This window comes from Macaca thibetana, chromosome 1 (assembly GCF_024542745.1).
Source record: "Macaca thibetana thibetana isolate TM-01 chromosome 1, ASM2454274v1, whole genome shotgun sequence".
In the NCBI taxonomy this organism is placed as follows: Eukaryota; Metazoa; Chordata; class Mammalia; order Primates; family Cercopithecidae; genus Macaca; species Macaca thibetana.
Genome location: NC_065578.1, coordinates 30,401,380 through 30,426,790, shown reverse-complemented (window position 1 = coordinate 30,426,790; position 25,411 = coordinate 30,401,380). Strand labels below are relative to the sequence as shown.

At 53.2% G+C, this 25,411-nt stretch overlaps 3 protein-coding genes across 6 annotated transcripts in view; 2 read left to right on the top strand and 1 right to left on the bottom strand.

Moving 5' to 3' along the window:
- Positions 1-25,411, top strand: part of SNRNP40 (small nuclear ribonucleoprotein U5 subunit 40) — a 202,650-nt gene that overhangs the window by 20,994 nt on the left and 156,245 nt on the right. The window lies entirely within an intron of this gene.
- Positions 1-25,411, top strand: part of FABP3 (fatty acid binding protein 3) — a 263,378-nt gene that overhangs the window by 189,946 nt on the left and 48,021 nt on the right. The window lies entirely within an intron of this gene.
- On the bottom strand, positions 813-24,583 carry SERINC2 (serine incorporator 2). Of its 2 annotated transcripts, none has more exons than XM_050795623.1 (10): positions 24,395-24,583; positions 13,558-13,719; positions 12,212-12,402; positions 11,713-11,792; positions 11,210-11,347; positions 10,276-10,445; positions 8,010-8,100; positions 7,542-7,683; positions 2,302-2,523; positions 813-1,431 (listed from the first exon to the last, which is right to left on the bottom strand). In XM_050795623.1, the coding sequence occupies exons 1-10, from the start codon at positions 24,431-24,433 to the stop codon at positions 1,296-1,298; spliced, it is 1,371 nt and encodes a 456-aa protein (XP_050651580.1). In that variant the 5' UTR covers positions 24,434-24,583; the 3' UTR covers positions 813-1,295. The 2 variants fall into 2 exon arrangements, with proteins under 2 accessions (XP_050651580.1, XP_050651589.1); XM_050795632.1 differs by lacking the exon at positions 24,395-24,583 and adding an exon at positions 21,570-21,887.

Sequence of the window (25,411 nt, the reverse complement as noted above, 5' to 3'; positions counted from 1 at the left end):
ATCCCCACAAATGGAAGAGATGAATGGCCTGCAGTCCATCGTTGTAACAAGACCAGGCCTTGGGGCCCTAGCCAGGAACCTGTCAGTTGCCCTCACATCTCTCTGCCCTTGCGAGATGGGGGCTGATGTTATTTCTCAAGAACCCGCTGTGCCAGGCAGTTTGCATGGGCTGCTTCCTCTGATCCTCACAACAGCCTAGGAGTGGGTGGCATCGTTCCCAATGAATGGCCCAGGGAAGAGAAGGACCCATCTGGAGCTGGACAGCAGCCCCACGGCTTCCGTGGTACAGAGGGATTGGGGCCAGCCTGGCTGACTCAAGAGCTCCTCCCCACGGCACCCCAAGGCCTGGGGTTTGACTCATCAGGGCAGGTACCAAAGGTGGTAATGATTCCAGGCAGGTCAGAGGTGGGCAGGACCTTGAGGCAGGCCCTGGTGAGAGGGGCCCTGAAGACCACCTTCTGGCCCTGTCATCGCCCCCTCCACGCCCCGTGACTCGCTCTCACTGCTCTTCCTCGGATGATCAGATGGTTGGGCAGCCTCCTGCTGGCCCCACTGCCTCCAAGGTCTCCTTTTCTGACCACCAGACACATCCCTTTCCCAAAACCCTGGTTTGCCCCTCCTTCCTCATTGGCCCCCTCCCTCAGGCGCTCCATGACCCAGAAGACAGAGCCCAGGCCATTCTGTCTGCCTTTGAGGCTCCTCCTGGTCTGGCCCTGATGTCCCAGCCCCCTCTGCCCTAACATTCCATTCCCAAACCCCACACCGGCCCCCATGCAGTGGGGCTCCATGCTGAGGGTGAGGGGCACAGAACATGGTACATGCACTGGCTTGTTTATTAGACAAAGTCTTAGAGACACAGTAAGGCACGAAGTCCAGGAAGGGGGCAGGGTCCCCTGGGGGATGTGACCAGGAACACCATGGCCTCAGTGCCGGATGCCTCACTGTGGTGGGAGCTCTCTGCCCTCCAGCGGCTCTGAGCGGCTGTCTCCAGCAGCCTGGCTCCCATGGAGCCTGAGGACAAGGGAGCCCTTTCATCCCGAGATGCTGAGTATGGGCAACAGCGGGGAGGGGAAGGAAGAGGCAGCTCCACCATGTGGGTGTGGCAGGGGGATGGGGCTCCTTGGACCCTGAAGGCACTAAGACTAGAGGGCCTGGCTCAGGGGCAGGTCCTGGAGCTGGGGCAGGAGTCGGGGCTCAGCCTGGCTGATTGGTGCAGGGAGGGGGCAGGTTGGCTGTCACTGAGCCGAGAGGCACCAGGTGGCAGGAGGCACCAGGTGGCAGGCTGTGAGGCTGCCTCAACTGAAGTCGCGGTTGCGCAGGAGGAGTGGGGCTACCAGGGTCCACAGGTAGAGGAGCAGCCCCGCCCAGCTGGCACAGATCTTCACCCACACGGCGGTCCACGTGCTGATCATCTTCCGGGTCTCGCCCGGCCTGGAACACACCATCTTCCCCATGAGCCCGGTGCCCAGTCTGGTGACTTCCGTCTTGGCCCCTGGCCTTATGACCCAGTTGTGACCCCGGACTTCAACTCTGGCTCTTCCACTGTAACTCCAATCCGTCTCTGATATTTTTAACACCTGGCCTTGTGACTGTGGACAGAGCTCCTGACCTCGACTCCCATCTTGAGTCCAGTGTTAGTCCGTGAGATCGTGACCTGCCTCCTGGTCTCCAACTTTGTGATCCTAATTCTGGGACCTCAATCCTAGCCTCTGAACTTCAGACCCTGGAGCTCCTGACCTTAGTCCTGACCGTTACCCTTGATTCTGACCTTTGATCCTGTAACTTAAGAGTAGCTCCTGACCTCATTACCGTCATTTAGCTCCTTGACCCTGCCACTTCAATCCTGGCTTTATGGCCTCCTACTATCAATTTTAACTTTAACCAAATGACCAAATTTTTGACACTAAATGACCACAATCCCAGCCCTAGAACCTCATGACTTCTATCCTTGACTTGTAACTTTGGTTCTGAACTCCACATCCTCATCCTAACCTTCCAACCATGAAGCCCAAATCTGACCCTATGACCCCTGATTTTTAAACCCCACCTGCCCTGCACAGGCCCAGCCCCAGCTGCTGTGCCTTCCCCGGTTCAGTCTCCTAGTGAAGGTGCGGGAGCTGAGCAGATGAAGGCACTGGTGGGGAAACTGGAGCAGGGAAGGGGCAGGCTCTATGGAGGGTCCTCAATACACACCCCCACCCCCAAGCCTTAAGCAGACATCAGGAAAACCCAGTGAGGAGAGATGTGTAGACCTGCACCCCGCACCCCTGGGTTCTGTCCATGCCCCACCGGGCTACGCACTTGTACCAGTTGGTGAGCGTCATCATGATGTGCAGTGAGGCCAGCACCAGGCAGAAGTGGAAGAAGGAGTAGCTGTAGGTGACGCCATCCTGCTCGTTGTCAAAGGCCCGGCCCTCACAGGCTGCCACCTGCTGCTGCTGCTGCTGTGTGGCCTCTAGCATAGGTGGGCCCTCCTCGGTCTGCATCAGGCTGTTCACCTGCCGGTGGTCTGAGGAGCGCAGACTGCAGGGGAGGGAGGAAGGTGGGCAAATAGATAGCCCTGGCGTTGGTCATAACACTGGACACAAATGGTCCCAGAGCCTCAGAGGCCAGCGACCCGGTTACTGGGCCCGGGAGTTAAAAAACTGCTTTGCCTCTCAACTCTACCCCTACCCCCACTCCCATTTTCTGTGTGACCTTGAGCAAAACAATTAACCTCTCTGAGCCTCTGATTCCTTGTCTGTAAAATAAGGGATAATCGTAACTGCTCTAGAGGACTGCTGGGGGGACTAGATGGAATAATGACATAAGGTCTCTAGCATAGTGTTTGGCACAGAATATAAATTCAATCAACAGTCACTGTTGTTAGGATTGTGCCTTTGCCATTTCCATAAACACGTATCGAGTACCTAATACTACAAAGCACCATACCAGGTACTACATCCATTAAGAATGTTAATAATTAATCACACTCGTTTGCCATTAATTTTAAGTTTCCATTTTATTAGTGTCAGGTGGTTTTACCAATGACCTCCCTTCCCTTCGTGCTTACACTAAAAAGAACAGCAGTAATGATTGTATGTCATGCTTTCTGCGATAAGCCTTGATGTTTTCAACAGAATTTGATAGTTTGAGACATAAAAATTTTTGAAAAACCAACTCCCATTTCCAAAAAAAGTGAAAAGAAGGAGAGCTGGATTCTAGTCCCACCACACCAGCAAATTGAGAAATCACCCCTTGCTGTGCATCAGTGCGTCCCTACCCAACCTACCTACCCTATTCACCCTACCCACCCTACATACCCTCTCCACCCTGCCTACCCTACACACCCTATCCACCCTATCCACCCTATCTACCCTACAACCACCCTATCCACCCTCTCCACCCTGCCTACCCTACATACCCTATCCACCCTACCCACCCTATCCACCCTATTCACCCCACCTACCCTACACATCCTATCCACCCTACCCACCCTACCCACCCTACCCACCCTATCCACCCTACCCACCCTATCCACCCTATTCACCCCACCTACCCTACACATCCTATCCACCCTAACCACCCTACCCACCCTACCCACCCTATCCACCCTCTCCGCCCTACCCACCCTATTCACTCTCTCCACCCTACCTACCCTACATACCCTATCCACCCTACACACCCTATCCACCCTACCCACCCTACACACCCTATCCACCCACCCACCCACCCTACACCACCCTATCCACCCTACCCACCCTACACACCCTATCCACCCTACCCAACCTAACCACCCACCCTACCCACCCTACCCACCCCACCCCTACCCACCCCCTACCCCCACCCTACCCACCCTAACCACCCTATCCACCCTACCTACCCTACACCCACCCTACCCACCCTATCCAACCTAACCAACCACCCTACCCACCCTACCCACCCTATCCACCCTACCCACCCTACCCACCCTAACCACCCTATCCACCCTACCTACCCTACACACCCTATCCACCATATCCACCCTACCTACCCTACACACCCTATCCACCCTACCACCCTACACACCCTATCCACCCTACCCACCCTACACACCCTATCCACCCTACCCACCCTACACACCCTATCCACCCTACCCACCCTACATACCCTACCCACCCTATCCAACCTAACCACCCTACCCTACCCACCCTACCCACCCTACCCACCCTACCCACCCTACCCACCCTACCCACCCTACCCACCCTACCTACCCTACACACCCTACCACACCCTATCCACCATATCCACCCTACCTACCCTACACACCCTATCCACCCTATCCACCCTACCCAGCCTATCCACCCTACCTACCCTACCTACCCTACCCACCCACCCTACCCACCCTAACCACCCTATCCACCCTAACCACCCTATCCAGCCTACCTACCCTACACACCCTACCCACCCCCCACCCACCCTACCCACCCTACACACCCTATCCACCCTATCCACCCTACACACCCTATCCACCCTATCCAACCTAACCACCCTATCCACCCTACCCACCCTACCCACCCTATCCACCCTACCCACCCTACCCACCCTAACCACCCTATCCACCCTACCTACCCTACACACCCTACCCACCCTACCCACTCTATCCACCCTACTACCCTACACACCCTATCCACCCTACCTACCCTACACACCCTATCCACCCTACCCACCCTATCCACCCTACCCACCCTAACCACCCTATCCACCCTACCCACCCTATCCACCCTACCTACCCTAACCACCCTATCCACCCTACCCACCCTATCCACCCTACCCACCCTATCCACCCTACCCACCCTAACCACCCTATCCACCCTACCCACCCTATCCACCCCTACCCCACCCTACACACCCTAACCACCCTATCCACCCTATCCACCCTACACACCCTATCCACCCTATCCACCCTACACACCCTACCCACCCTAACCACCCTACCCACCCTATCCACCCTATCCAACCTAACCACCCTATCCACCCTACACACCCTACCCACCCTACCCACCCTATCCACCCTACCTACCCTACACACCCTATCCACCCTACCTACCCTACACCCTATCCACCCTACCCACCCTATCCACCCTACCCATCCTATCCACCCTATCCACCCTACCCACCCTACACACCCTACCCACCCTATCCACCCTACCCACCCTAACCACCCTATCCACCCTACCCACCCTATCCACCCTACCTACCCTACACACCCTATCCACCCTAACCACCCTACCCACCCTATCCACCCTATCCACCCTAACCACCCTATCCACCCTATCCACCCTACCTACCCTATCTACCAAATACCATATGGATATCTCACGCATGAGCCCAGATTGGGTGGTCCTGGCCCTCATGGGTTACATACGCTTCTTTGCTGCCTGTGCTGTAAGAACCATGCTAAGAACAGACCTGTGCCCCAGGCTCTCAGCAGTGCATGTGCCAGGAGCTGTGGGTGTGGAAGCGGCAGGAAAAACAGCTGTGCCAGGTCAGGGAGGGGAAGGGACAAAGAACCAGGGGCAGGGAAAGATTTCCAAGCTCTTCAGCCACCGGCCACTGTGTGCTCATGGCCTCCTCCCTGGGTCTCAGTTTCCCTATCTGTAAAATCAAGGTAATCAGGCCAGGAGTGGTCCACTCCTGTAATCCAAATACTTTGGTAGGCTATGGTAGGAGGATTGCTAGGGCCAGGAGTTAAAGGCCATCCTGGGCAACATAGTGTCTCTACAAAAGAAAAAAAAAAAAGTTTTTTAGGTAGCCAGGCATGGTGGTATGCACCTGTAGTCTCAGAGACTCAGGAGGCTAAGGTGGGAGGATCACTTGAGCCCAGGAGTTTGAGGCGACAGTGAGCTGTGATCGTGCCATTGCACTCCAGCCTGGGTGACAGGAAGACCCTGTCTCAAAAAAGAAAAGGGAGAGGAATGGGGAGGGGAGGGGAGGGGAGGGGAGGGAAAGGTAGAGGAGAGGACACAGAGGTACTTCAAGCCTTTCCAGCTTGAAAAGGAATCAAATGTGACAAAGAAGACACATGTTTATGAACTGTACAGAACTGACTTAGAGAAAATGTTTTGAAAAAGGCCAAAACAGAACAAAATGTGAAAGAGTCTTAAAATGATCTAGCCCAGGGGCCTGGAGGCAGGGGTGCTGTTGGAACTGGGATGGATGGATGGGGGAAGATCAGGGGAGCAGAGCCAAGATTCCCTCTAGAGTTAAGGGCAGATGGAAAGTGGCGCCTGGAGAAATGCAGGGTCACAGGGAAGCAAACTCAGGGTCTGCCAGATGCAGTGTAAACAATAATTAAACCTAATCTTATGATCTAGTGACTCATAAGAACAGCCACCCACAGCTACCTAGTTGTGCAAATGTTCACAATATTATGTTCATACTAATATACAAATGTTCACAATATTATGCAAATGTTCACAATAATATGCAACACTTAATCTGGCAAACTCCTAGGCTCAAGCAATCCTCCCACCTCAGCCTCTTCATTCACTGGAACTACAAGGTGCACACCACCATGCCTGACTAATTACAAAACTTTTTTTTTCTAGAGACACTATGTTGCCTAGGCTGGCCTTAAACTCCTGGGCCCAAGCAATCCTCCTGCTTCAGCGTGGCAAAGTGTTTGGATTACAAATAACTTACTACTTGCCAAGTTCCTTTCTAAGTGTTTTTGTTTTGTTTTGTTAATTTTTAAAAAAAAGACAGGGTCTCACTATGTTGCCCAGGCTGGTCTCAATCTCCTGGGCCCAAGAGATCCTCCCACTTTGGCCTCCCAAAGTGCTGGGATTACAGGTGTGAGACACCACGCCTGGCCCCTTTATATGTGTTTTACACATACTGATTCATCTATAGCCCTTCAACAATCCAATGAGGGAGGTACTATTTTTATCTCTATTTTACAGACAAGGAAATTGAGGCTAGAGAGGTTAAGTGACTTGCCCAGGATCACATAGCCAGTAAGTGGCAATGCTAGGCTCAAATGCAGGCAGTCTGGCTGCGGAGTCCACACGGATAAACACCTACTAAGATGTTAAGCCCTTTGAAAAGAGCCGCTATGTGACCTTCAGCATGAGCTGCCTTGTCTCAGGGGAGCGTGTTGGGTCACAGACACATCCACTACAATGGAGGTTGTCATCCTCTTCTTACTGAGGAGGAAACAGGAGCTCAGAAAGGTTTAGCCACTTACCCCAAGCCACACAGCAGATGAGAAACAGTCCCTGGATCCACCGACCCCAGTCCATGCTCCTTCCCTGACCCCACAGCTGTTTGTACCGAACTGAACTGGCCCAGTATGCAGGAAAGGGCCATGAGCCAGAAGGCAAGGTCACGCCCACCTGTGTTGCCCATTCAAGCCGTGTCCTCTGAGGGACTCAGTTTCTCCTCCCGCACAATGCAAGAGTGGGACACATTGAATTCGAAGAGCACCTTCCAGCTTGGTATCCTGGCTCCCACACCCTCCCCTCACTCTGGCTCAGGGCCCCGAATCATGATCCTTCCCCAGAATCCAGACCTGGCCATACCTGATGAAGAGGGTGCACAGGAGGAAGATGATGAGGCCCACAATGCTCGGGGCATCCCACCACTGGGTCTCATAGCCCTCAGGGCCTGCCATGACCGTCTCATTGCCCAGCTGGGTTGGCAAGTGGGGGTTGCATTTCTGTTCTGGGGATGAGAGCACAATCACCCTCAGTCCATGTAGGCCAGGCCTAGGTAGCCAAGTGGCCCTGAGGATGGCTAGAGAGCCACCCCAATAGACAGACAGATGCACAGCCAACCACCCCACTCCCAGCAACAGAGTGCTCAGCAGTCACAAGGGCAGAGAGACAACTCAGGAACAGACGGGCCCTCCCATCTCATGGGAGGACTGAGTCTCAGAATGGGCTGGAGCAGGGATGTCCCTGTCACTTGTGAGGGTCCCCAGCCCCACAGCAGGCCGATGCCGACCCAGGAATGAGGCCAGGCCTCCTTGAGCCTGGGCCCATACTCACCAGGGACACTGGATAGGGCTGACCAGGTGACAAACATGGTATAGAGGGTGATGACTGAGGCCTGCAGCAGACCCGAGTTGGGCTGGGCGTCCTGGCAAGAGTCGTTCACTGATAAGATCCCTGCCGGACCAGAGACACCCCACCCCACCCAGCCCACTCACACCAGCCAAGGGACCTCAGAAGCTCCCACCCACCTAGGATACCCCACTACACCCCACTTAGGGAAAACACCAGCCAGGCCACCTACCACCCACCTCACTAACCAAAGGCTGAGTCCTAATTCTTCTTTCTCTTAACACCCCTCAGATTACCCGCCCTCCTCCCCTGCTGAAAACCCATCTCATCACACTCTGAATTCCTTCATCTCTGCCTGGCCCGCTGCCCGGCTCCTCCCTGCTCTCTGTCTGGAGAGTCTGCCCAGCCTCTCCCACTGCAGGGCCTTTGCCCTCCTTGTGCCCTCCCTCTGACATATTCCTTCCCAGCATCTCCACACAGGCAGCCTCTCTTCAGTATTCAGACAGGACTCCCATGGAGCCCTAGGAACCCTGACTACAGCAGCCCTGTACCTGCCAGCCACCTACCTTTCAGCCCACACCCTCTCTCATGTTCCACATTGCACATATTACCCAAAATCACCTCACTGGGCCTAGTCCCCTGTTGCCTGTCCTTCCCCACCCCTCACCACACATGCACTTAAAAATATGGACCTAAACTCTGTGATTAAGAGCACAGGCAGTTGGGCATGGCAGCTCATGCCTGTAATCCCAGCACTTTGGGAGGCTGAGGTGGGCAGATTGTTTGAAACCAGAAGTTCAGAAGTTCAAAAGTTCAAGACCAGCCTGGCCAACATGGCAAGACCCTGTCTACTAAAAATACAAAAATTAGCTGGGTGTGGTGGCAGGCACCTGTAATCCAAGTTACTCGGGAGGCTGAGGCATGAGAATCACTTGAACCTGGGAGGTGGAGGTTGATGGCAGTGAGCCAAGATCATACCACTGAACTCCAGCCTAAGTGACAGGCAAGATTCTGTCTCAAAAAACCAAAAACAAAAAAAAATTTAGGCCAGGTGTGGTGGCTCATGCCTGTAATCCCAGCACTTTGGGAGGCTGAGATGGGCAGATCACTGGTTACTTGGGAGGCTGAAGCACGAGAATCGCTTGAACCTGGGAGGCAGAGGTTGCAGTGAGCCAAGATTACACCACTGCACTCCAGCCTGGGCAACAGAGCCAGACCCTGTCTCCAAAAAAAAAAAAAAAAAGAAAAGAAAAGAAAAAGAAAAAAGAAAACCAGAGCACAGACTCTGGAGCCAGTCCGCCTGGGTTCGAATCCCAGTTCCCCATGTGACCTTGGCTAGGCCTCTTCTCTAAGCCTTCGTTTCCTCACCTGTAAAGTGAGGATGAGGATGACGTGAGGATCAAATAACAAGTCCGAGGCCACTAACTACTGGCTATCATCATTATTGCTTCCTTCCTTCCTCACAGCCATATCTCCAACATCTAGAAGAGGGCCTGGTACACAGAAGTGCTCGAGAGGTATTTGCTGTATAAATACTGATTGCTGTGTGACCTGGGATACAGATATTACCTTCTCTGGGCTTCAACTTTTCTTACTGGGAAATGAGAGTCTGACCAGAAGGGAGGTTCCTAGCCTTTCTGCTAAAGACCCCCGAAGACTACCTAAGCCCCCTGAAGCTGCTGGTGTGCTGAGATCTCAAACCGCAAAGCACCACTGGACTCACAAGGGGCTCCAGCGGTACTTTCTGAAGAACACGCAGTTCCTCTGGGAGCTCCTGCTCATTATTCCAGATGGTCTTGGATTGGAAATGTGAAATTGCACCTTCCTACACTACTTCCAGAGGTGTCTAGGAATCATCACCCAGGGACTCCCCGTAATGTTCTACTGATTTGCATAAAAACAAAAATGACAACAATAATAACTACAATAATAGCTAATGTCTGAGGGAAATCTACAGGCCAGGCATGGAGTGTTTACAAATAGGATCTCAATCCTGAGAATAACTCCAACAGTAGGTCTTATTATCTCCATTTTATATTTGAGAGGCAGAGAGAGGTTAGGGCACCTCCTAAAGACACCCAGCATGAAGCCATGAGAGCCTGACTGTAACCTGGGGAGGCTGACCTGGGAGTCCACACACTCAGGCCGAGCCTCTGTGATGACAGCCCTAGCCCCAGGACCCGCGTTCCTACAAGAAGTCCCACCCACCAAGGGGCTGGGCCTCAAGCCGGGGAGGGACAGGCAGGCTAACCTGGACCTTGGGCAGGACTGCAGCAATGGACACGCAGACACAGAAGGTGAGGTTGAGACTGATGAAGACCTTGCCCTCGTGGCAGCCGCTGGGCTCAGTGTAGTAGATGAACATCAGCACCACGGCCGCGATCGACAGCAAGTAGAAGAGGAGAGTGAAGAAGAGGAGGCCTAGGCCAGAGGGGTAGTGAGAGGGTAGGCGTGGGGTGGGGCAGGAGGAATAAGCACTCCCACTCCTTTAAGGGGCCTTGTTGGCAGCTCTCCCAGCTCTCGGTTTCCCCATCTGAAGAATGACGTCACTGCCTTTCACCAACACCTTTGTGAGTCATTGCCCCACCCTGAGCTAACATGGTTCACCTGCTACGTTGTAATAAGGGAACTGTGACAATAAATACAATGAACTCAAAACAGTCTTGCAAAAACTGAACCAGGTACAGAGCGGTCTGCTGTTGACCCGCCCTCCCTGTCCAAGAGAGACTGGCAAGTTTAGGGAGATGTGGAAACCAAACAGTGCCCAGGTGAGCCTTTCTCCTCGTTGTGTTCAGAACTGAAAGAGAACCAGGGACTCACCCTGCTACTGGGGTTTCAGGGACCAGGTGTCACTTGAAGTTCAGCCTAGGCACTACCAAAAGGGCTTCACACGCTGCTGACTGTGCATGGCCCACCCTGCAGGAACCCCCAAACAAGACCCCTCCAAGGCCTCTCCAGGTCGGCTCTCCTCGGATCCCCAGAAGTCACCCGGGATCAGCTGGCTCCCCCAATCTGCCTGAGACAATTAGAATCTTTCCCTAAGGCAGTGGCTGCTGGGGATGCCCCCCCGTTTTATCTAAAGTTTTATCTAAGTTTTATCTGCTTCAGAGACCCTCAATTTCTCAGGCGGCCCCAGCCCTGTCCAGGCTCGAGTCCCCGTACAGAGGCAGGGTGGCAGCACTGACCTGCGTACCAGGCGCGGGAGTCGCACTCCTCGGCCTTGCCCAGCCACCGCTGGTTCCAGGAGTGTGCAAAGTCGATGAGCAGCACCAGCTGGATGAGGATGAAGAGGAAGGAGCCCACGACGCCAAAGTAGAACCAGACTGGGTGGGGAGAGGCGAGTGAGGCGAGGAGAGTCCCTCTCTCACATCTACTCATTCAACAAGTGTTTCTGCTACGCCCTGCATTGGGGACACTGAGAAGAACAGAGTCCCTGCCCTCAGGGAGCCCCTAGCTATGCACAGAGGGAAGGATATGGGTCACGGCAAGGCAGCTCCCCCTACCCCTGGGTTGCACAAAGGCCGTGTGGCCAGGCACCACAGTGCTGTCTCATGGGTGGGGAGTAAGGACCCAGCCAGCAGCCTGGGGTTCGTGTGTCCCAGCAAAGAGCAGTCCCACCACATTCCTCCAACCTGCTGCCCTGCCTCCCTCCCCAGAGCCCCCCATGCCTCCTGCCAAGCCCGCCTACTGTTGGAGAAGGAGCCGTCAGGGATGTAGAAGGCACCCACGGTGAGGCCCACCAGGATCAGGAACTTAAAGAACCAAAACCTATGGAAAGGGTGGGGGATGGACAAGGAAGCTGAGTGCAGGCAGGGAAACTGGAAGTCAGATTGGGCCTGGCCCCAGAGCCCCCTCCCACAAAGAGCAGGTGCTAGGAGGGGTGAGGATAGGCTGTCTGATGGTCTGATGGGCACAGGAAGTCTCTCCTGGCCCTGGAAAAATGCTAAAGGGCAGGAGGAAGGACCAAGCAGCGGTGAGGGTGGTCACCCAGGTCCAGCCCCAGCTGTGTCACTGAAGTGCTGCAGGGCCTGAGGCTTGCTGCCACCCTTTCTGAGCCTTACTCTTCATCTGAGAAATGGATATAACTCAGAGTTGTTCTGCATGCTGTGCAGATCCGTGAACAGGCAGAGGAGCAGGCAAGGCACTGGGGGAAGGTCCCAGGGTGCAGGCAGGGACCCCTCTCTCACCCATTCTGGATGGCAGCCCGGGGGTCCCGGCTGCTGCTCACGCAGAGCATGACCAGGGTGAAAAAGAAGAAGAAGGCTGCCGTGGCGAAGCACATGCGGTAGACAGCGCGGTAGCCAAGCAGGGAGCCACAGTCGATGTGGCCCTGCAGGACGGTGGGGATCCCAGCCCCCTCCTCACACACCCAGGGCAGCTGTGGAGACAGACAGAGCAGCGTCAAGGCCCCACCCCACACAGAACCCTGGCAGCTCCCTTTATAAACCAAAGCCCTGATCTCCCAAGGCTGGCCAGGAAAGAGGCTCTCCCAGCAGGGGCTGGACCAGGCAGGGAGGGGAGCCCCCCACCTCTGTCTCCACTGCCTCCACCTCCATTCCTAGCCCTCTCTGGGGCTGAAGCCCTGGGAAGCAGCTCCCCAGTTACATCGTTAATGTTTATTTCCCATAGCCTCAGTAACTATTGCGCTGTCTAAAGCAGGGGTTCCCGCCGGGCATGGTGGCTCACGCCTGTAATCCCAGCACTTTGGGAAGCCGAGGTGGGCAGATCACGAGGTCAGGAAATCGAGACCATCCTGGCTCACATGGTGAAAGCCCATCTCTACCAAAAATTAAAAAAAAAAAAAAAAAATTAGCCGGGCTTGGTGGCGGGTGCCTGTAGTCCCAGCTACTTAGGAGGCTGAGGCAGGAGAATGGCGTCAACCCAGGAGGCGGAGCTTCCAGAGAGATCACGCCAACGCACTCCAGCCTGGGTGATAGAACGAGACTCCACCTCAATCAATCAATCAATCAATCAATCAATAAAGCAGGGGTTCCCAAAGTGTTCTCCACCCACCACCTATATCAGAACCACCTGAGATGCTTGGGAAAACAGAGATTCTGAGGCCCCTCTCCCATGGAATAGAGCCTCAAGGTGGGGTCTGAGAACCTGCATTTCTACAAACTCCTCAGGGAGTCTCATCTTTATATAAACTAAAATGTGTATAAGGCATGCATGGTGATGCCCACGTCCCCCTGGGTCTGTGCTTGGCTGTAAAACACTGAGACGAAGGGAAGATTTAGGAGCCCCAACCTGGGCTTGAGCACTAAGCGGGAGAAAAGCATCCACTAGGCCAGTGTCCAGGGGGCCAATAATGATTAATGAGACTTTCCAAGGAGACTGTGGCCTAAGGGAAAGAAGAATCCCCACAAGAGGCTCAAGCCCTCCTCCCCTCATTTCCAACCTCAGATCATCAGTGCACCCAAACACGCTGCCTCCTCTTCTGGATGAGCTGTGACCCCAAGCCTGGACCCTCTATACTGGAGCCACTGAGGCCCCTCACTGGAGGCCGCCCTGCCACCCCTGGGGCACTCACCTTGTAGAGCTGACTCTCCACGCCTGGGCTCAGCATAATGATGCACACCAGCACCCCCAGGAAGAGGAAGAACGTGAAGATGAGGCGGCTCACGGTGGAGTTGCGACTGGCAGGGCAGCAGCTGCACAGGATGCAGGGGGCAGAGCCGCAGAGGCAGGACGCCTGCAAGACAGCACTGTCACTCTCCCTTCTCCTCTTCACTGCCCAAGCGCACACCTCCCACCACCTGCCCAGAGGTCAGCGGATCTGTGCTGCGCTAGGCAGGAGCACACTGTTCCCCAGACACCAGCCCATTGAACTTCAGGTCCGAGAGGGAGGCTGGGTCATATAGGGCTACACAGCCAGTAACCACAGAACCCAGACTCAAACCTGGGTCTATCTCAATTGATACTGTGGCTTGAGAGAGAGAGCCAGCTGAGGTCACACTGTTTCTTATGGAGGGAGAGTGGTTTTAAAAAAAAAAAAAAATCACAAAGCCAGCCGTCACTGATTACCTTTGTGACCTTATACAAGTCACTCAACCTCTCTGTACCTCAGTGTCCTCTTCCGTAACATAGTGGTATGTACTCCTCACAAAGCAGTTGTGAGAATGAAATGGAAATTCCATATTGTAGCCCCCATGGGCTCCCTTTCCCCTTCCCCACTTAATTTCCCCCCCCACCCCCGGGACTTCCTGCCGTCACCGAGGCTTTATGTTTTGTCAGCCTCCGCTTTCCAGCAGGGCAGGAATTTTTGTGTTTTGTTCATTGTAATATTCCTAGAAATTGGAACAGTGCCTGTCACACAGCAGGAGCTTACAGGCTATCTGTTGAAGGAACGTGAAGTGTTTAGCATAGTACTAGTCACATGCTAAGACCTCAGAAAACAGCAAGTGCATAATAAACATCAGTCCGATGAACGGAATGATTTTCGGCTCTGAGGCTGTACCAGCACTAGACAGCAGGTGGCGGTCTAACCCTTTCCCTCTCCAGGGTCCTTTAGCCCCAGTTGCCGTCAGCCCTTCCCCTGGGCTGGCTGAAATCATTCAGGGGCTGGTGATGCCACACTACACCACACCTGAAATGCAGACTCTCCCTCCTGGGAGCCCAGTCCACAGCCCAGCCTTTGAGGAAACAAGCCCCACATCCAGATACCTCTGATAAACTTATCTTCCCCTAAACAGCCCCTACTCCTCACTCAGGGATTTAAGAGCCTAGAGAGCAAGAGACATAGGCCCCGCCCTCCTGGAGCCTACACAAGCAGGAAAAACACTAAAATTGTGACTCACATCGTGACAAGTGCTAAGAAGGACGTGTGCCCACTGCCAGAAGAGTGCTAACACGGCCTAGGTTTGATTGAGGGTGGCTTGTCAGGGAAGCCCTCCTTGAAGAAGTGACTTTTAAGCTGAGAGCAGGCCAGGCGCGGTGGCTCACACCTGTAATCCCAGCATTTTGGGAGGCCAAGGCAGGAGGATCGCTTGAGCCCAGGAGTTGGAGAATAGCCTGGGCAGCATAGCAAGACCGGATATTTTAAAAAGAAGGTTTTTCTTGTTTGCTTTTGTTTTGTTGTTGTTGTTGTTTGAGACAGGGTCTTGCCCTGTCACCCAGGCCGGAGTGCAGTGGCACAATCTCAGTTCACTACAACCTCTGCCTCCTGGGCTGAAGCCATCCTCCCACCTCAGCCTCCCGAGTAACTGGGACAACAAGCACACACCACCATGCCTGGTTAATTTTTGTATTTTTTGTAGAGATGGAGTTTCACCACGTTGCCCAGACTGATCTTAAACTCCTGGGCTCAAGCAATCTGCCCACTCAGCCTCCCAAAGTGCTAGGATTACAGCCGTGAGCCACTGCACCTGGCCTTTTAGAAAGAAATATTTTTAAATAAAATAATAATCTGAGAGCAGAGGGATGAGGAGACACTGCCAGACCAAAGGGAGGAAAGAAAGTTTCAGACAGGTGGCTTTGGGGTGGGTAGGGGCTGGGCATTTGAGGAATAGAAAGAAGGCCCTTGTGGCCAAAGCTTGGTGTGCAGACAGTCAGCGGTGAGTATGAGGTTAGACAGGCTGGCAAGGCCAGACCACATAGGCACCAGCAGTCAGGAACAGGACCCTGGTTTTCATCCTAAGAGCAGTGGGCACCCACTCGAGGGGCTGGAGCCAAGGGTCAGGAATTGAAAGATGAGCTTTGAAGAGAGCAGGCTGGCAGGGGCCCCTTGCTCCTCACAGACCTCCGCCCTTCTTTCTGGACTGGTCACAAGGCACACAGCATGCCCTGCTGGGAGGTATCTGCCTCCCCTCCTACTCTCCCCCAGACTAGAAATGCTCCTAGCCTCTCTCTCGCTCACACAGATGCTAAACAAAATGCTTTGGAAACGAAACTATTCCTCATGGTCTAAATCAAAACAGTCTACCTGTCCAGCAACTTCTGTTTACATCTTGCAGCTGCCACCCCAAGACCTGCCTCCTATCCGTGGCTGTTTTGGTGGGCTGAGAGGATAAGAAACGCCTGAAAAATGTTTTATAGCCATAAAGCAGTGGTCCCAAACCTTTCTAGCACCGGGAACCAGTTTCAGGGAAGACACTTTTCCACAGATGGCAGCAGGGGTGCTGGCAGGGGGCAAATATGGTTTTGGGATGATATTATTCCACCTCTGATCATCAGGCATTAGATTCTCATAAGGAGCACGCAATTTAGATCCCTAGAATGCACAGTTCACAACCGGGTTCGCACTCCTATAAGAATCTAAAGCTGCCACTGATCTGACAGGAGGCAGAGCTCAGGCAGTAATGCTTGTTCACCTGCTGTTCACTTCCTGCTGTGTGGCCCAGTTCTTAACAGGCCATGGATAGATACTGGTCCATGGCCCAGGGGTTGGGGACCCCTGCTATAAAGAACATTCTGGTTATCAGATAGAGCGGGTTATTAGTCCCATTTTATAGATGTGGAAATTGAGACCAGAGGGGCTAAGAGACTTACCAGAGGCCACACAGCAAGTTGATAACAGCACTGAGATTCAAGTAGTATTAGTGACAGCTGCCATTTACAGAGGGTTACTCAGTCTCAGGCTCTCTAATAAGCACTTTATCTACATTAAGCTTCACTGATGCTATGAATTTTGTGGTAACTTCCCATTTTCAAATGAGAAAACTGAGACAGATAGGTGGCATGACCAAGGTCACACAGCAAGTAGGCTGAGGAGCTGGGATGCAAATTCAGATCTGTGTGCACCAAGGGCCAGGCTCTGCCTATAGGACTACGCTGGTTCCCAGCTTGCTAATTCACTGATGGTCATCTCATTTAATTTAAATACATTCCAGTGATGAAAAAACAAAAAAGCAACACACACACACACAAAAAAACCCAAGACCAGAAAACCAAGGGAGGCCAGTGGGTACTGATCTCAGGAGCCAGGTGCCCGGGTGCCCCGTCAGGTCCTGACTCTGGCTTGTTACCATTTAATTTCAATTTGAGACATCTAAGACACAAGAAAGCTGTTCCGCTTTCAGAGCGCGTGGCCTTTCAGTTCGCTCTGGTTCTTAAAGATCAAACCTCCAGGTGTTCCTGATGCCTGAAACCTCAGGATTTCCAAGGGCCTGATCAGCAGTCAGAGAGACCAGGTCAAAGAGAAAAACACACACTGCTTCCAGAGCATCCTTGGAAATGTTCATCCACCTTGGTGCATTCACTCCACCCCGGAATGGTTCCTACAAGAACCTCTTCCATTTGACCAAAATGTCATTTTATATATATTTAAATCTCTTCCTACAGAAATGCCAGACCATGGGAGTAAGGGTAGATGTGTGCACATAAACACAAACACACGGAAATTCATTGTGGCACTGATCATAATAGGAAAATAATAGGGGAAAAATTGTTTTTGAGGCAGGGTCTCATTCTGTCACCCAGACTAAAGTGTAGTGGTGCCATCTCAGTTCACTGCAACCTCCACCTCTGGGGCTCAAGCAATCCTCTCACCTCAGCCTCCCGAGTAACTGGGACCATAGGCACCAGCCACCATGCCCAGCTAATTTTTGTTTTTGGTTTCTTGGGTTTTGTTTCAAGAAAGGGTCTGGCTCTGTCACCCAGGCTGGAGTGTAGTGGTGTGATCTCAGCTCACTGAAGCCTCAACCTCCTGGGCTCCAAAGTGGCCCTCCACTTCTGGATATCTATCCTCCGACCTCAGCCTCCCAAGCAGCTGGGACCACAGGCATGCACCACCACACCTGGCTAATTTTTGTATTTTTCGGTAGAGACAGGGTTTTCTCATGTTGACCAGGCTGGTCTCGAACTCCTGGGCTCAAGGGATCCTCCCACCTTGGCCTTCCAAAGTGCTGGGATTATAGGCATGAGCTACCATGCCTGGCCACTAGGGGAAAATTGAAAATAACAAAACACCCATCAATACACCATGGTACTCCATAAAACGGACGTCTCTGCTGAATGGGGCAAATATGTAGGTAAATTAAATGTATATAAATTGTATATAATTAATTGTATATAAATAATACTTGTATATAAATAATACTTCAATTAAGTTAAATTTACAAATATAAAGATTTTATATAAAGAAAAAACTTAAATAAGTTTTAGGTTTTGTGAGCCTATTGGAGTCTCAAGAAACTACAAATAACCTAAATGTCTAACACCTGGGGACAGCTGTGGCCCTTTCACTCCACGGAACGCTACAGAGCCAGAAAGACGGAGTCCCTGGCTCCAGAGCAACATGGAATAATGCTTGTGATGCAGCGTGAAAGGCAGGCAGACTGGAAAACGGTTCCCACACTATGATTCCAACCACTCCCCTCTTCCTGCAGATGCGCTCAAGGGCAGCAACGGAAAAGCCCCAGAACACTTACAGTGGCTGAATCTTAGCACCAGCCCAGGTTCTCAGAACGGAGAACTCAGAATTTAAGAAGCCCCGGGCCTTAGAGTCTTACAGCTGCAAGGTTCCTTGGCATTCAACGAATCCATTCTCTTTCCAATGAAGAACCACACAGAAAGCATCTGGCCATGCTCTGCTGCTTGCACACTGCCAGTGACAAGGAGCTCACTACCTCCCAAGGCAAGGCAGGTAGCTCTGGGGAAGTAAGTGGTTTGGCATTATGTGAACAGTCTGTCACTGAGTCATTCACATCGTCTCCTGGTTGTCCTTAGAGTCAGGGACAGAAGTTCTTAGAACCACTCATGGGGCGCTGGGTGGGGAGAAGAGGCAGCTGAGGACTGGATGACAGTTTTGAATTTTTCTATTTAAAACAAACTGGCCGTCTGGGCATGGTGGTTCATGCCTGTAATCCCAGCACTTTGAAAAGCCAACATGGGCAGATTACTTGAGGTCAGGAGTTTGAGACCATCCCGCCAACATGGTGAAACCTTATCTCTACTAAAGACACAAAAATTAGCCAGGCATGGTGACAGGCACTTGTAATCCCAGCTACTCAGGAGGTTGAGGCAGGAGACTTGCTTGAACCCAGGAGGCAGAAGTTGCAGTGAGCTGAATCACACCATTGCACTCCAGCCTGGGTGACAGAGCAAGAACTTGTCTCAAAAAATAAAATAAAATAAAATAAAATAAAATATAAAACAAAGTGGCCCTCCACTTCTGGATATATATCCAAAAGAAATGAAGCAGGGACTCACATATTTACATACCCATGTTCATAGCAGAATTATTCACAGTAGCCACAAGGTGAAAACAAGCTAAATGTCCATTGGTGGATGAGATGAAGGGATAAACAAAATGTGGTATATCCATACCCATACAATGGAATATTATTTGTTCTTAAAAAAGAATGAGGCTGGCCGTGGAGGCTCACGCCTGCAATCCCAGCACTTCGGGAGGCCAAGGCAGGTGGATCACCTGAGGTCAGGAATTTGAGAGCAGCCTGGCCAACATGGTGAAACCCTATCTCTACTAAAAATACAAAAAAATTAGCCAGGCATGGTGGTGCATGCCTGTAGTCCCAGCTACTCGGGAGGCTGAGGCAAGAGAATTGTCTGAACCCGGGAGGTGGAAGTTGCAGTGAGCCAAGATTGCACCACTGCACTCCAGCCTGGGTAACAGAGCAGGACTCCGTCTCCAAAGAAAAAAAAAAAAAGGAATGAAATTTTGACACATGCTATAACATGGATAAACCCTCAAGGCATTATGCTAAGTGAAATAAGCCAGACATCAAAGAACAAATATTGTATGACTCCACTTAGATGGAGAGAGTAGCCAAACTCAGAGAGAAAAGCAGTGAGTGAATTGGTGGTTATGAGGGGCTGCGGAGTTACTGTTTAGTGGGAGTTTCAGTCTGGCAATACGAAAAAGTTCTGTAGAAGGATGGTGCTGATGGTTGCAAAACAGTGTCAGTGTACTTAACGCTACACTTAAAAATTGTTAAAATGGTACATTTTACATTATGCATCTTTTACCTCAATTTTTTTTAAGGGAGGGGGCAGGGAGTTTTCAAAGAAGAGCAGGAAGAGGGGAAAGGGTATTCCCAGCAAAGAGAATGACACGTGCAGAGCTATAGGGACACTGTATTTTCAGGGCAGCTGAAAGGGTGAGAAAACCTGCAGAGGTCATGGAAGTGGTGGCCAGTGTCCCTGTATGCCATGCCAGGGAGTCTGGACTTCACCCTGAAAGCAACGGGGAATGATTGCGAAAGAAGAGGAATGGCAGCAAATTTGCATTGTAGAAATCTCACTTTGACCACAAAAAGACAGGCCACGGGGTGGTGTGTGGTACCTTTGGGGGAAGGGAAGAGTCAGGGGCTGTTGTCAGTAATCCAGATGAGGGATGACAGTAAGAAGATGTCCTGGAGTTACTGTGTGCCTATTGTGTGCTGGCACTACTCCTTCTGACAATGCCATTCATTCGGGATTTATTTTTATTACGGTTGTATTTATTAGATCTCCATGTTAATATACGTGTCTTCTAAAATAAATTACAAGCCGGGTGTGGTGGCTCATGCCTGTAATCCCAGCACTTTGGGAGGCCAAGGCTGGTGGATAACTTGAGGTCAGGAGTTCGAGACCAGCCTGGCCAACATGGTGAAACCCTGTCTCTATTAAAAACACAAAAATTAGCTGGGCATGGTGGCGCATGCCTGTAATCCCAGCTACTCGGGAGGTTGAGGCAGGAGAATCACTTGAACCTGGAGGCAGAGGTTGCAGTGAACTGGAATGGTGCCACTGCACTCCAGTCTGGACAACAGAGCAAGACTTCATCTCAAAAAAATAAAGTAAAGTAAAATAAAATAACACACAAACTCCTTGAAGACTAAAATAAAAGGTTAAAAGAGTAAATTTTTAAACATATATTTCGTCACAATTTAAAAAATGCAAAACTGGCCCCAGCAAGCGTGCACCTTGCCGCTTTCATGAACAACTCCATAACTGGCTGAGCCGCCCCAGGGCTAGTCAAAACACAGCAGAGAAGAGGTCAGCCGGAAATGTCCCAAGGTACACTTACTTCCCCTATGCAGTGCCAAGAATGCAGGTCCTAATGCTGGCTCTGCCACAACTTGTAGTCTGACCTCAAGCAAGTCTCTCCTCCCCTCCATGGGACTTAGTTTCCTCGTCTATAAAATGATCTCCTGGGGCAGGAGAGGACAGTGGCTCAGAGCCCAGGCTCTACAGTTAGGCAGCCCTGGGTCTCACTGGCTTCAGCACTTCCTTGCATGTGGTCTTGAGTCATATACCACTGCGGGGTGTTTATGGACTGGCCACTGCACACCAGCTTGGTGCTAACTATGCAGCTGTACTAACCTCAGTCCCATTTAATCCTCACAACAGGCTAAGGGGCAGACACCACTGTTCTCTCCACTTTACAGACAAGCGGATGGGCAAAGTGACTGCCCACAGTCACAGAGATGCGAAGAGGCAAAGCTAGAATCCGAGTCCAGTGGTCTGACCCAAAGGCCTTTCACACTCCCTAGGATGTACAAGACCCTCTTTGCAGACTGGCCAAGTCATCATGTGCTGACTTGCCTGGTGGCCCCATCCCCTGTGGACCCATCTTACCTCCCCATCCAAAGCAGGACCCACCTTCAGCCCAGTTCACCTTCAGCCCAGTTCCAATGCTGAGAAGCACAATCAGAAGATGAGTCACACCTGGGAGGGTACAAAAGTCTTCCCCACTGACCCATGCATGCAAAAAAAGTCCCTCCTAAAGTTGCCCAGAAATGCCACATAGAACTTCACTCCTGTGCAGCAAGTCTTCACTGCAACAGGATGGTACTGGTGTCCAGAAGTGCCCAACTGCGCCACTTAATGCTGTGTGGCTGTGAAGAAGTCACCTTCACTCTCTGAGCCAGTTTCCTCATCTGTGAAACAGGAACAATATTAACTGACCCGGTGGGGTTGTTGTGAGGATTAAATGGAGATATATATTTATATATACACACACACACACACACACACACACACACATACATACTGCTCACTGCAGTGTGGGGCCTAGGCCACTGCTGGACAGCTCCATGCCACGAGTGTTGGGATAGTTATCTGTAAAATGGGCTAACGATTTCATAGGGTGGAGGAGGTGGGGAGAGCCAATGAGATGGCATGGTGAGGGGCTTGGAACAGTACCTGGCTCAGTAAATGTCAGAAGCCAGAACCTCAGTAAATGACGGAGGCCAGAACCCCAAGGGGATGGCACTGAAGGGAGGGCCAGGTCCCTTGCTGATATTACTCACTAAGTTACCTCCCAATTCTTCCCTGGACCAACCCTATGCCTCAGGGAGCCAGGATGTGGGGAAGGGAGGGAAGGTGTGGGCAGAAGCCTGGACCAGGAATCAGATGTTGACCCTAACTATGCAGTTCTCCATCCTTTCCCTGTGCAACCTTTGGCAAGTCAGCTAACTTCTCTGGGCCGCAGCCTTCTCATCTGTAAACAGACGGTTTGAGCCAGCCTATCTGCTCTCAGCATTGTAGAATGCTGTGACTCAGAGACCAGCACTTGGCTTTGCATTGTCTCCAAATGGAAATCTCCACCCACCTTTCCTTGATGTTAGCAATAATTCCCACAGGGAGCACTTACGATGTGCCAGGAGCTGTGCCTCATCTCCTAACAGCATTGTGAGAAAGGTCCTGTTAATGTCAACTGCCAGATGGGGTGACCAAGGCACACAGGGCTGGCAGGCTGCCCCTCAACATCTCCACCGCCAGCCCAGCCCAGCAGGGCCTGTGCCTCACCAGGTGCAATCATAGCTCACTGCATCCTCCATCTCCTGGGCTCAAGTGATCCTCCTGCCTCAGGATCCTGAGTAGCTGGGACTACAGGGTGCATGCCACTATGCCCACCTACTGCTTCTTCTAAGACCCCAGCCTCTCACTCTAAACCCATCCTCCCTTCTCTCCATCTGTTCTTCAAACTCCACTGACTCCCAACAGCCTGCTGGGAGCAACAGATGGAAATCAGGTCCACTGTGGAAGGTCTGCCTCCCTCACCAGGAAGCAAACCTTTGTGGGCAGAGACCTGGCCCAAACCTTGAATTCTTTGGGCTGGGAGGGATTTCAGGCACCAGCTTGATTCCTTCTCCCGCACACGCACACGCACGCACACACACACACGAAAAATGGAGGCCTAGTGAGGCAAGAGGCTCTCTTGCCTCTCTGTCCTGTCTATGCTGATCTCATTCTCAGAAAATGGCTGTGAAGTAAATCTCTAGACCCCCAGCTCTCCCCTACATTCCCTCCTCTCTCTCTCTCTCTCTCTCTCTCACACACACACACACACACACACACACACACACACACACACACACACCCGTCAGGGACAAAGGAAAGCGAGTCCCGAGATTCAGCAGCCGCTGGAGCCCCTTCTCCCTCTCAGGGCCTCTTTGTGTGGGGCCAGAGGGGGAGGGGGCTGCCTGAATGAACCTCAGATTTAATGAGGGGAAGAGGGAAGGAGGGGGCCGGGGAAAGGGAGGGGAGAACGGGCCTCCCAGCCGGGGTCTTGCTGGAGCCCCTCCCCTCTGTGGCTGCAGCCACAGAACAGAGGCTGGCCTCCCCCCAGGTCCCGAACCCGCGACCGGGCACTCCCCGCGCACACCTGAACCTCCCTCGATTCCTGCTGTCCCAACCCAGAGTTCTGCCCGGTGGTCCGTGACGACCTGCACCCTCCTCACTCGAGGGCAGCTAAGAAAGTCCGGGGCTCCCTCCCCTCCCATCCCAGTCTCCGCGCTGGGGCCCAGAGGGTCCGCGGCGAGCTGGGGAAGTGCCTGGGAGGCAGCGCGAGCCAGACTGAGGACGGCGGACGGGACCGCAGAGACTGAGGGACGGACGGACTGACGGACAGAAGACAGTAGACGGACAAAGACAGTCGGAGGAACGACGGACAGAGACACGAACCAGACAAGTACGAAAGGACAGGCGGAGCCCGAGCGACAGGAACAGAATGACTGGCAGGCGGCCAGAGGGGCAGGGCAGGGCACTCGCCAGGAGGGACGGGGCCCGGCCGACCCACACACAGAACCAGGGGGTCGGGGACGGGGACAGAGGCCACCCCGAGGACCGTCCCAAGTGGGGCGACGAGGGCCCACAGAGCTGCCCAGACCCCGGGCTCCAGACTCAATCTCTCCAGGTCCCAGGAGGGCGCCAGCCGAGGGCACTCGCCTCCTGCCCGCGGAAACCCGAGCCGGGACCGCAGCTGCCCGGCGCCTGCCGGTCGGGACTGAGCAGGGGGACGCGGGCAGCGGGATCGGGGTGCCGAGTGAGGGTCCGGAGGGCGAGCAGGCGGGGCACCGGCCCAGAAAGACAAGTTTGCAGGAAGGAAAAAGAAGAAACTACTCGAAGCACAACAGAAGAAAGTGAGGGCCCGCAGCAGGAACGGGCGGCGCGCGCGGGCGGGCGCCGGGGTTGGGACTCACGCAGCTGAGCAGGGAGCAGGCTCCCAGGCAGGCCCCCATGGCGGCGGCTCCAGGCTCCGGGCGCCCGGCGCTAGGCGCGGGGCGCGGACCTCGGGATCCGGGTGCCGGGCCAGGCCCCTCCTCGGTCCCGGCCCCGCCCCGGCCCCGCCCCAGCTACCGAAGCCGCTCGACGCTTTCCGGCGGCGCTCGGGGCCTCCCCAGACTCACCTGGGGCAGGTGCCCGGGAGGAGGGACCCTAGACAAAGGGGGCGGTCGGGGATTCCCGCGGCCACGCGAGCCGCGCAACCTGACCCAACCCTGGCCCGAGCTCGCATCCTGCTCCAAAGCGAGCATTCGCAAAGCGACCTCGGTTTGAGCCCGTGTGACCTCAGGCCACTGTCACTCTTGGGGACAGAAGCCAAGAGGTGGTCACCGCTGACTCCTCAGTGCTTGGTGCAGAGCCTCTGCTCAATAAATAAGTGCTGAGGTTGAATGCTGAATGACTGGAAAAAGAAACTTCGGCAAGTCACTGCACCTCTCTGAGCCTCAGTTTCCCGGTCTGTAAAGTGAGGATACATACCTCATAGGATGGTTACAACACATGGTAGGTGCTTGACAAATGTAAGCCCCCATCGTCACTGTTTTCTTCTTCTTCTTTTTTAAGTGACAGGGTCTTGCTGTGTCACCCAGGCTGGAGTGCAGTGGTGCAATCATAGCACCTGGGCTCAAGTGATCCTCCTGCCTGAGGCTCCTGAGTAGCTGGGACTACAGGTGCATGCCACCATGCCCACCTACCGCTTCTTCTAAGACCCCAGCCTCTCACTCTAAACCCATCCTCCCTTCTCTCCATCTGCTCTTCAAACTCCACTGACTCCCAACAGCCTGCCGGGAGCTACACACTCCCTACAGCCACCCCTGCTTGGTGGCTTATCACTCCCTAGGGATGCCCAAACTCTGGTCCCTAGCTAAGGGGGTCAGAAGGCCGGGAGGGGCAGCCACATTCCTGGCAGATGACTCTCCAGGGGTAGGTGTGAGAGA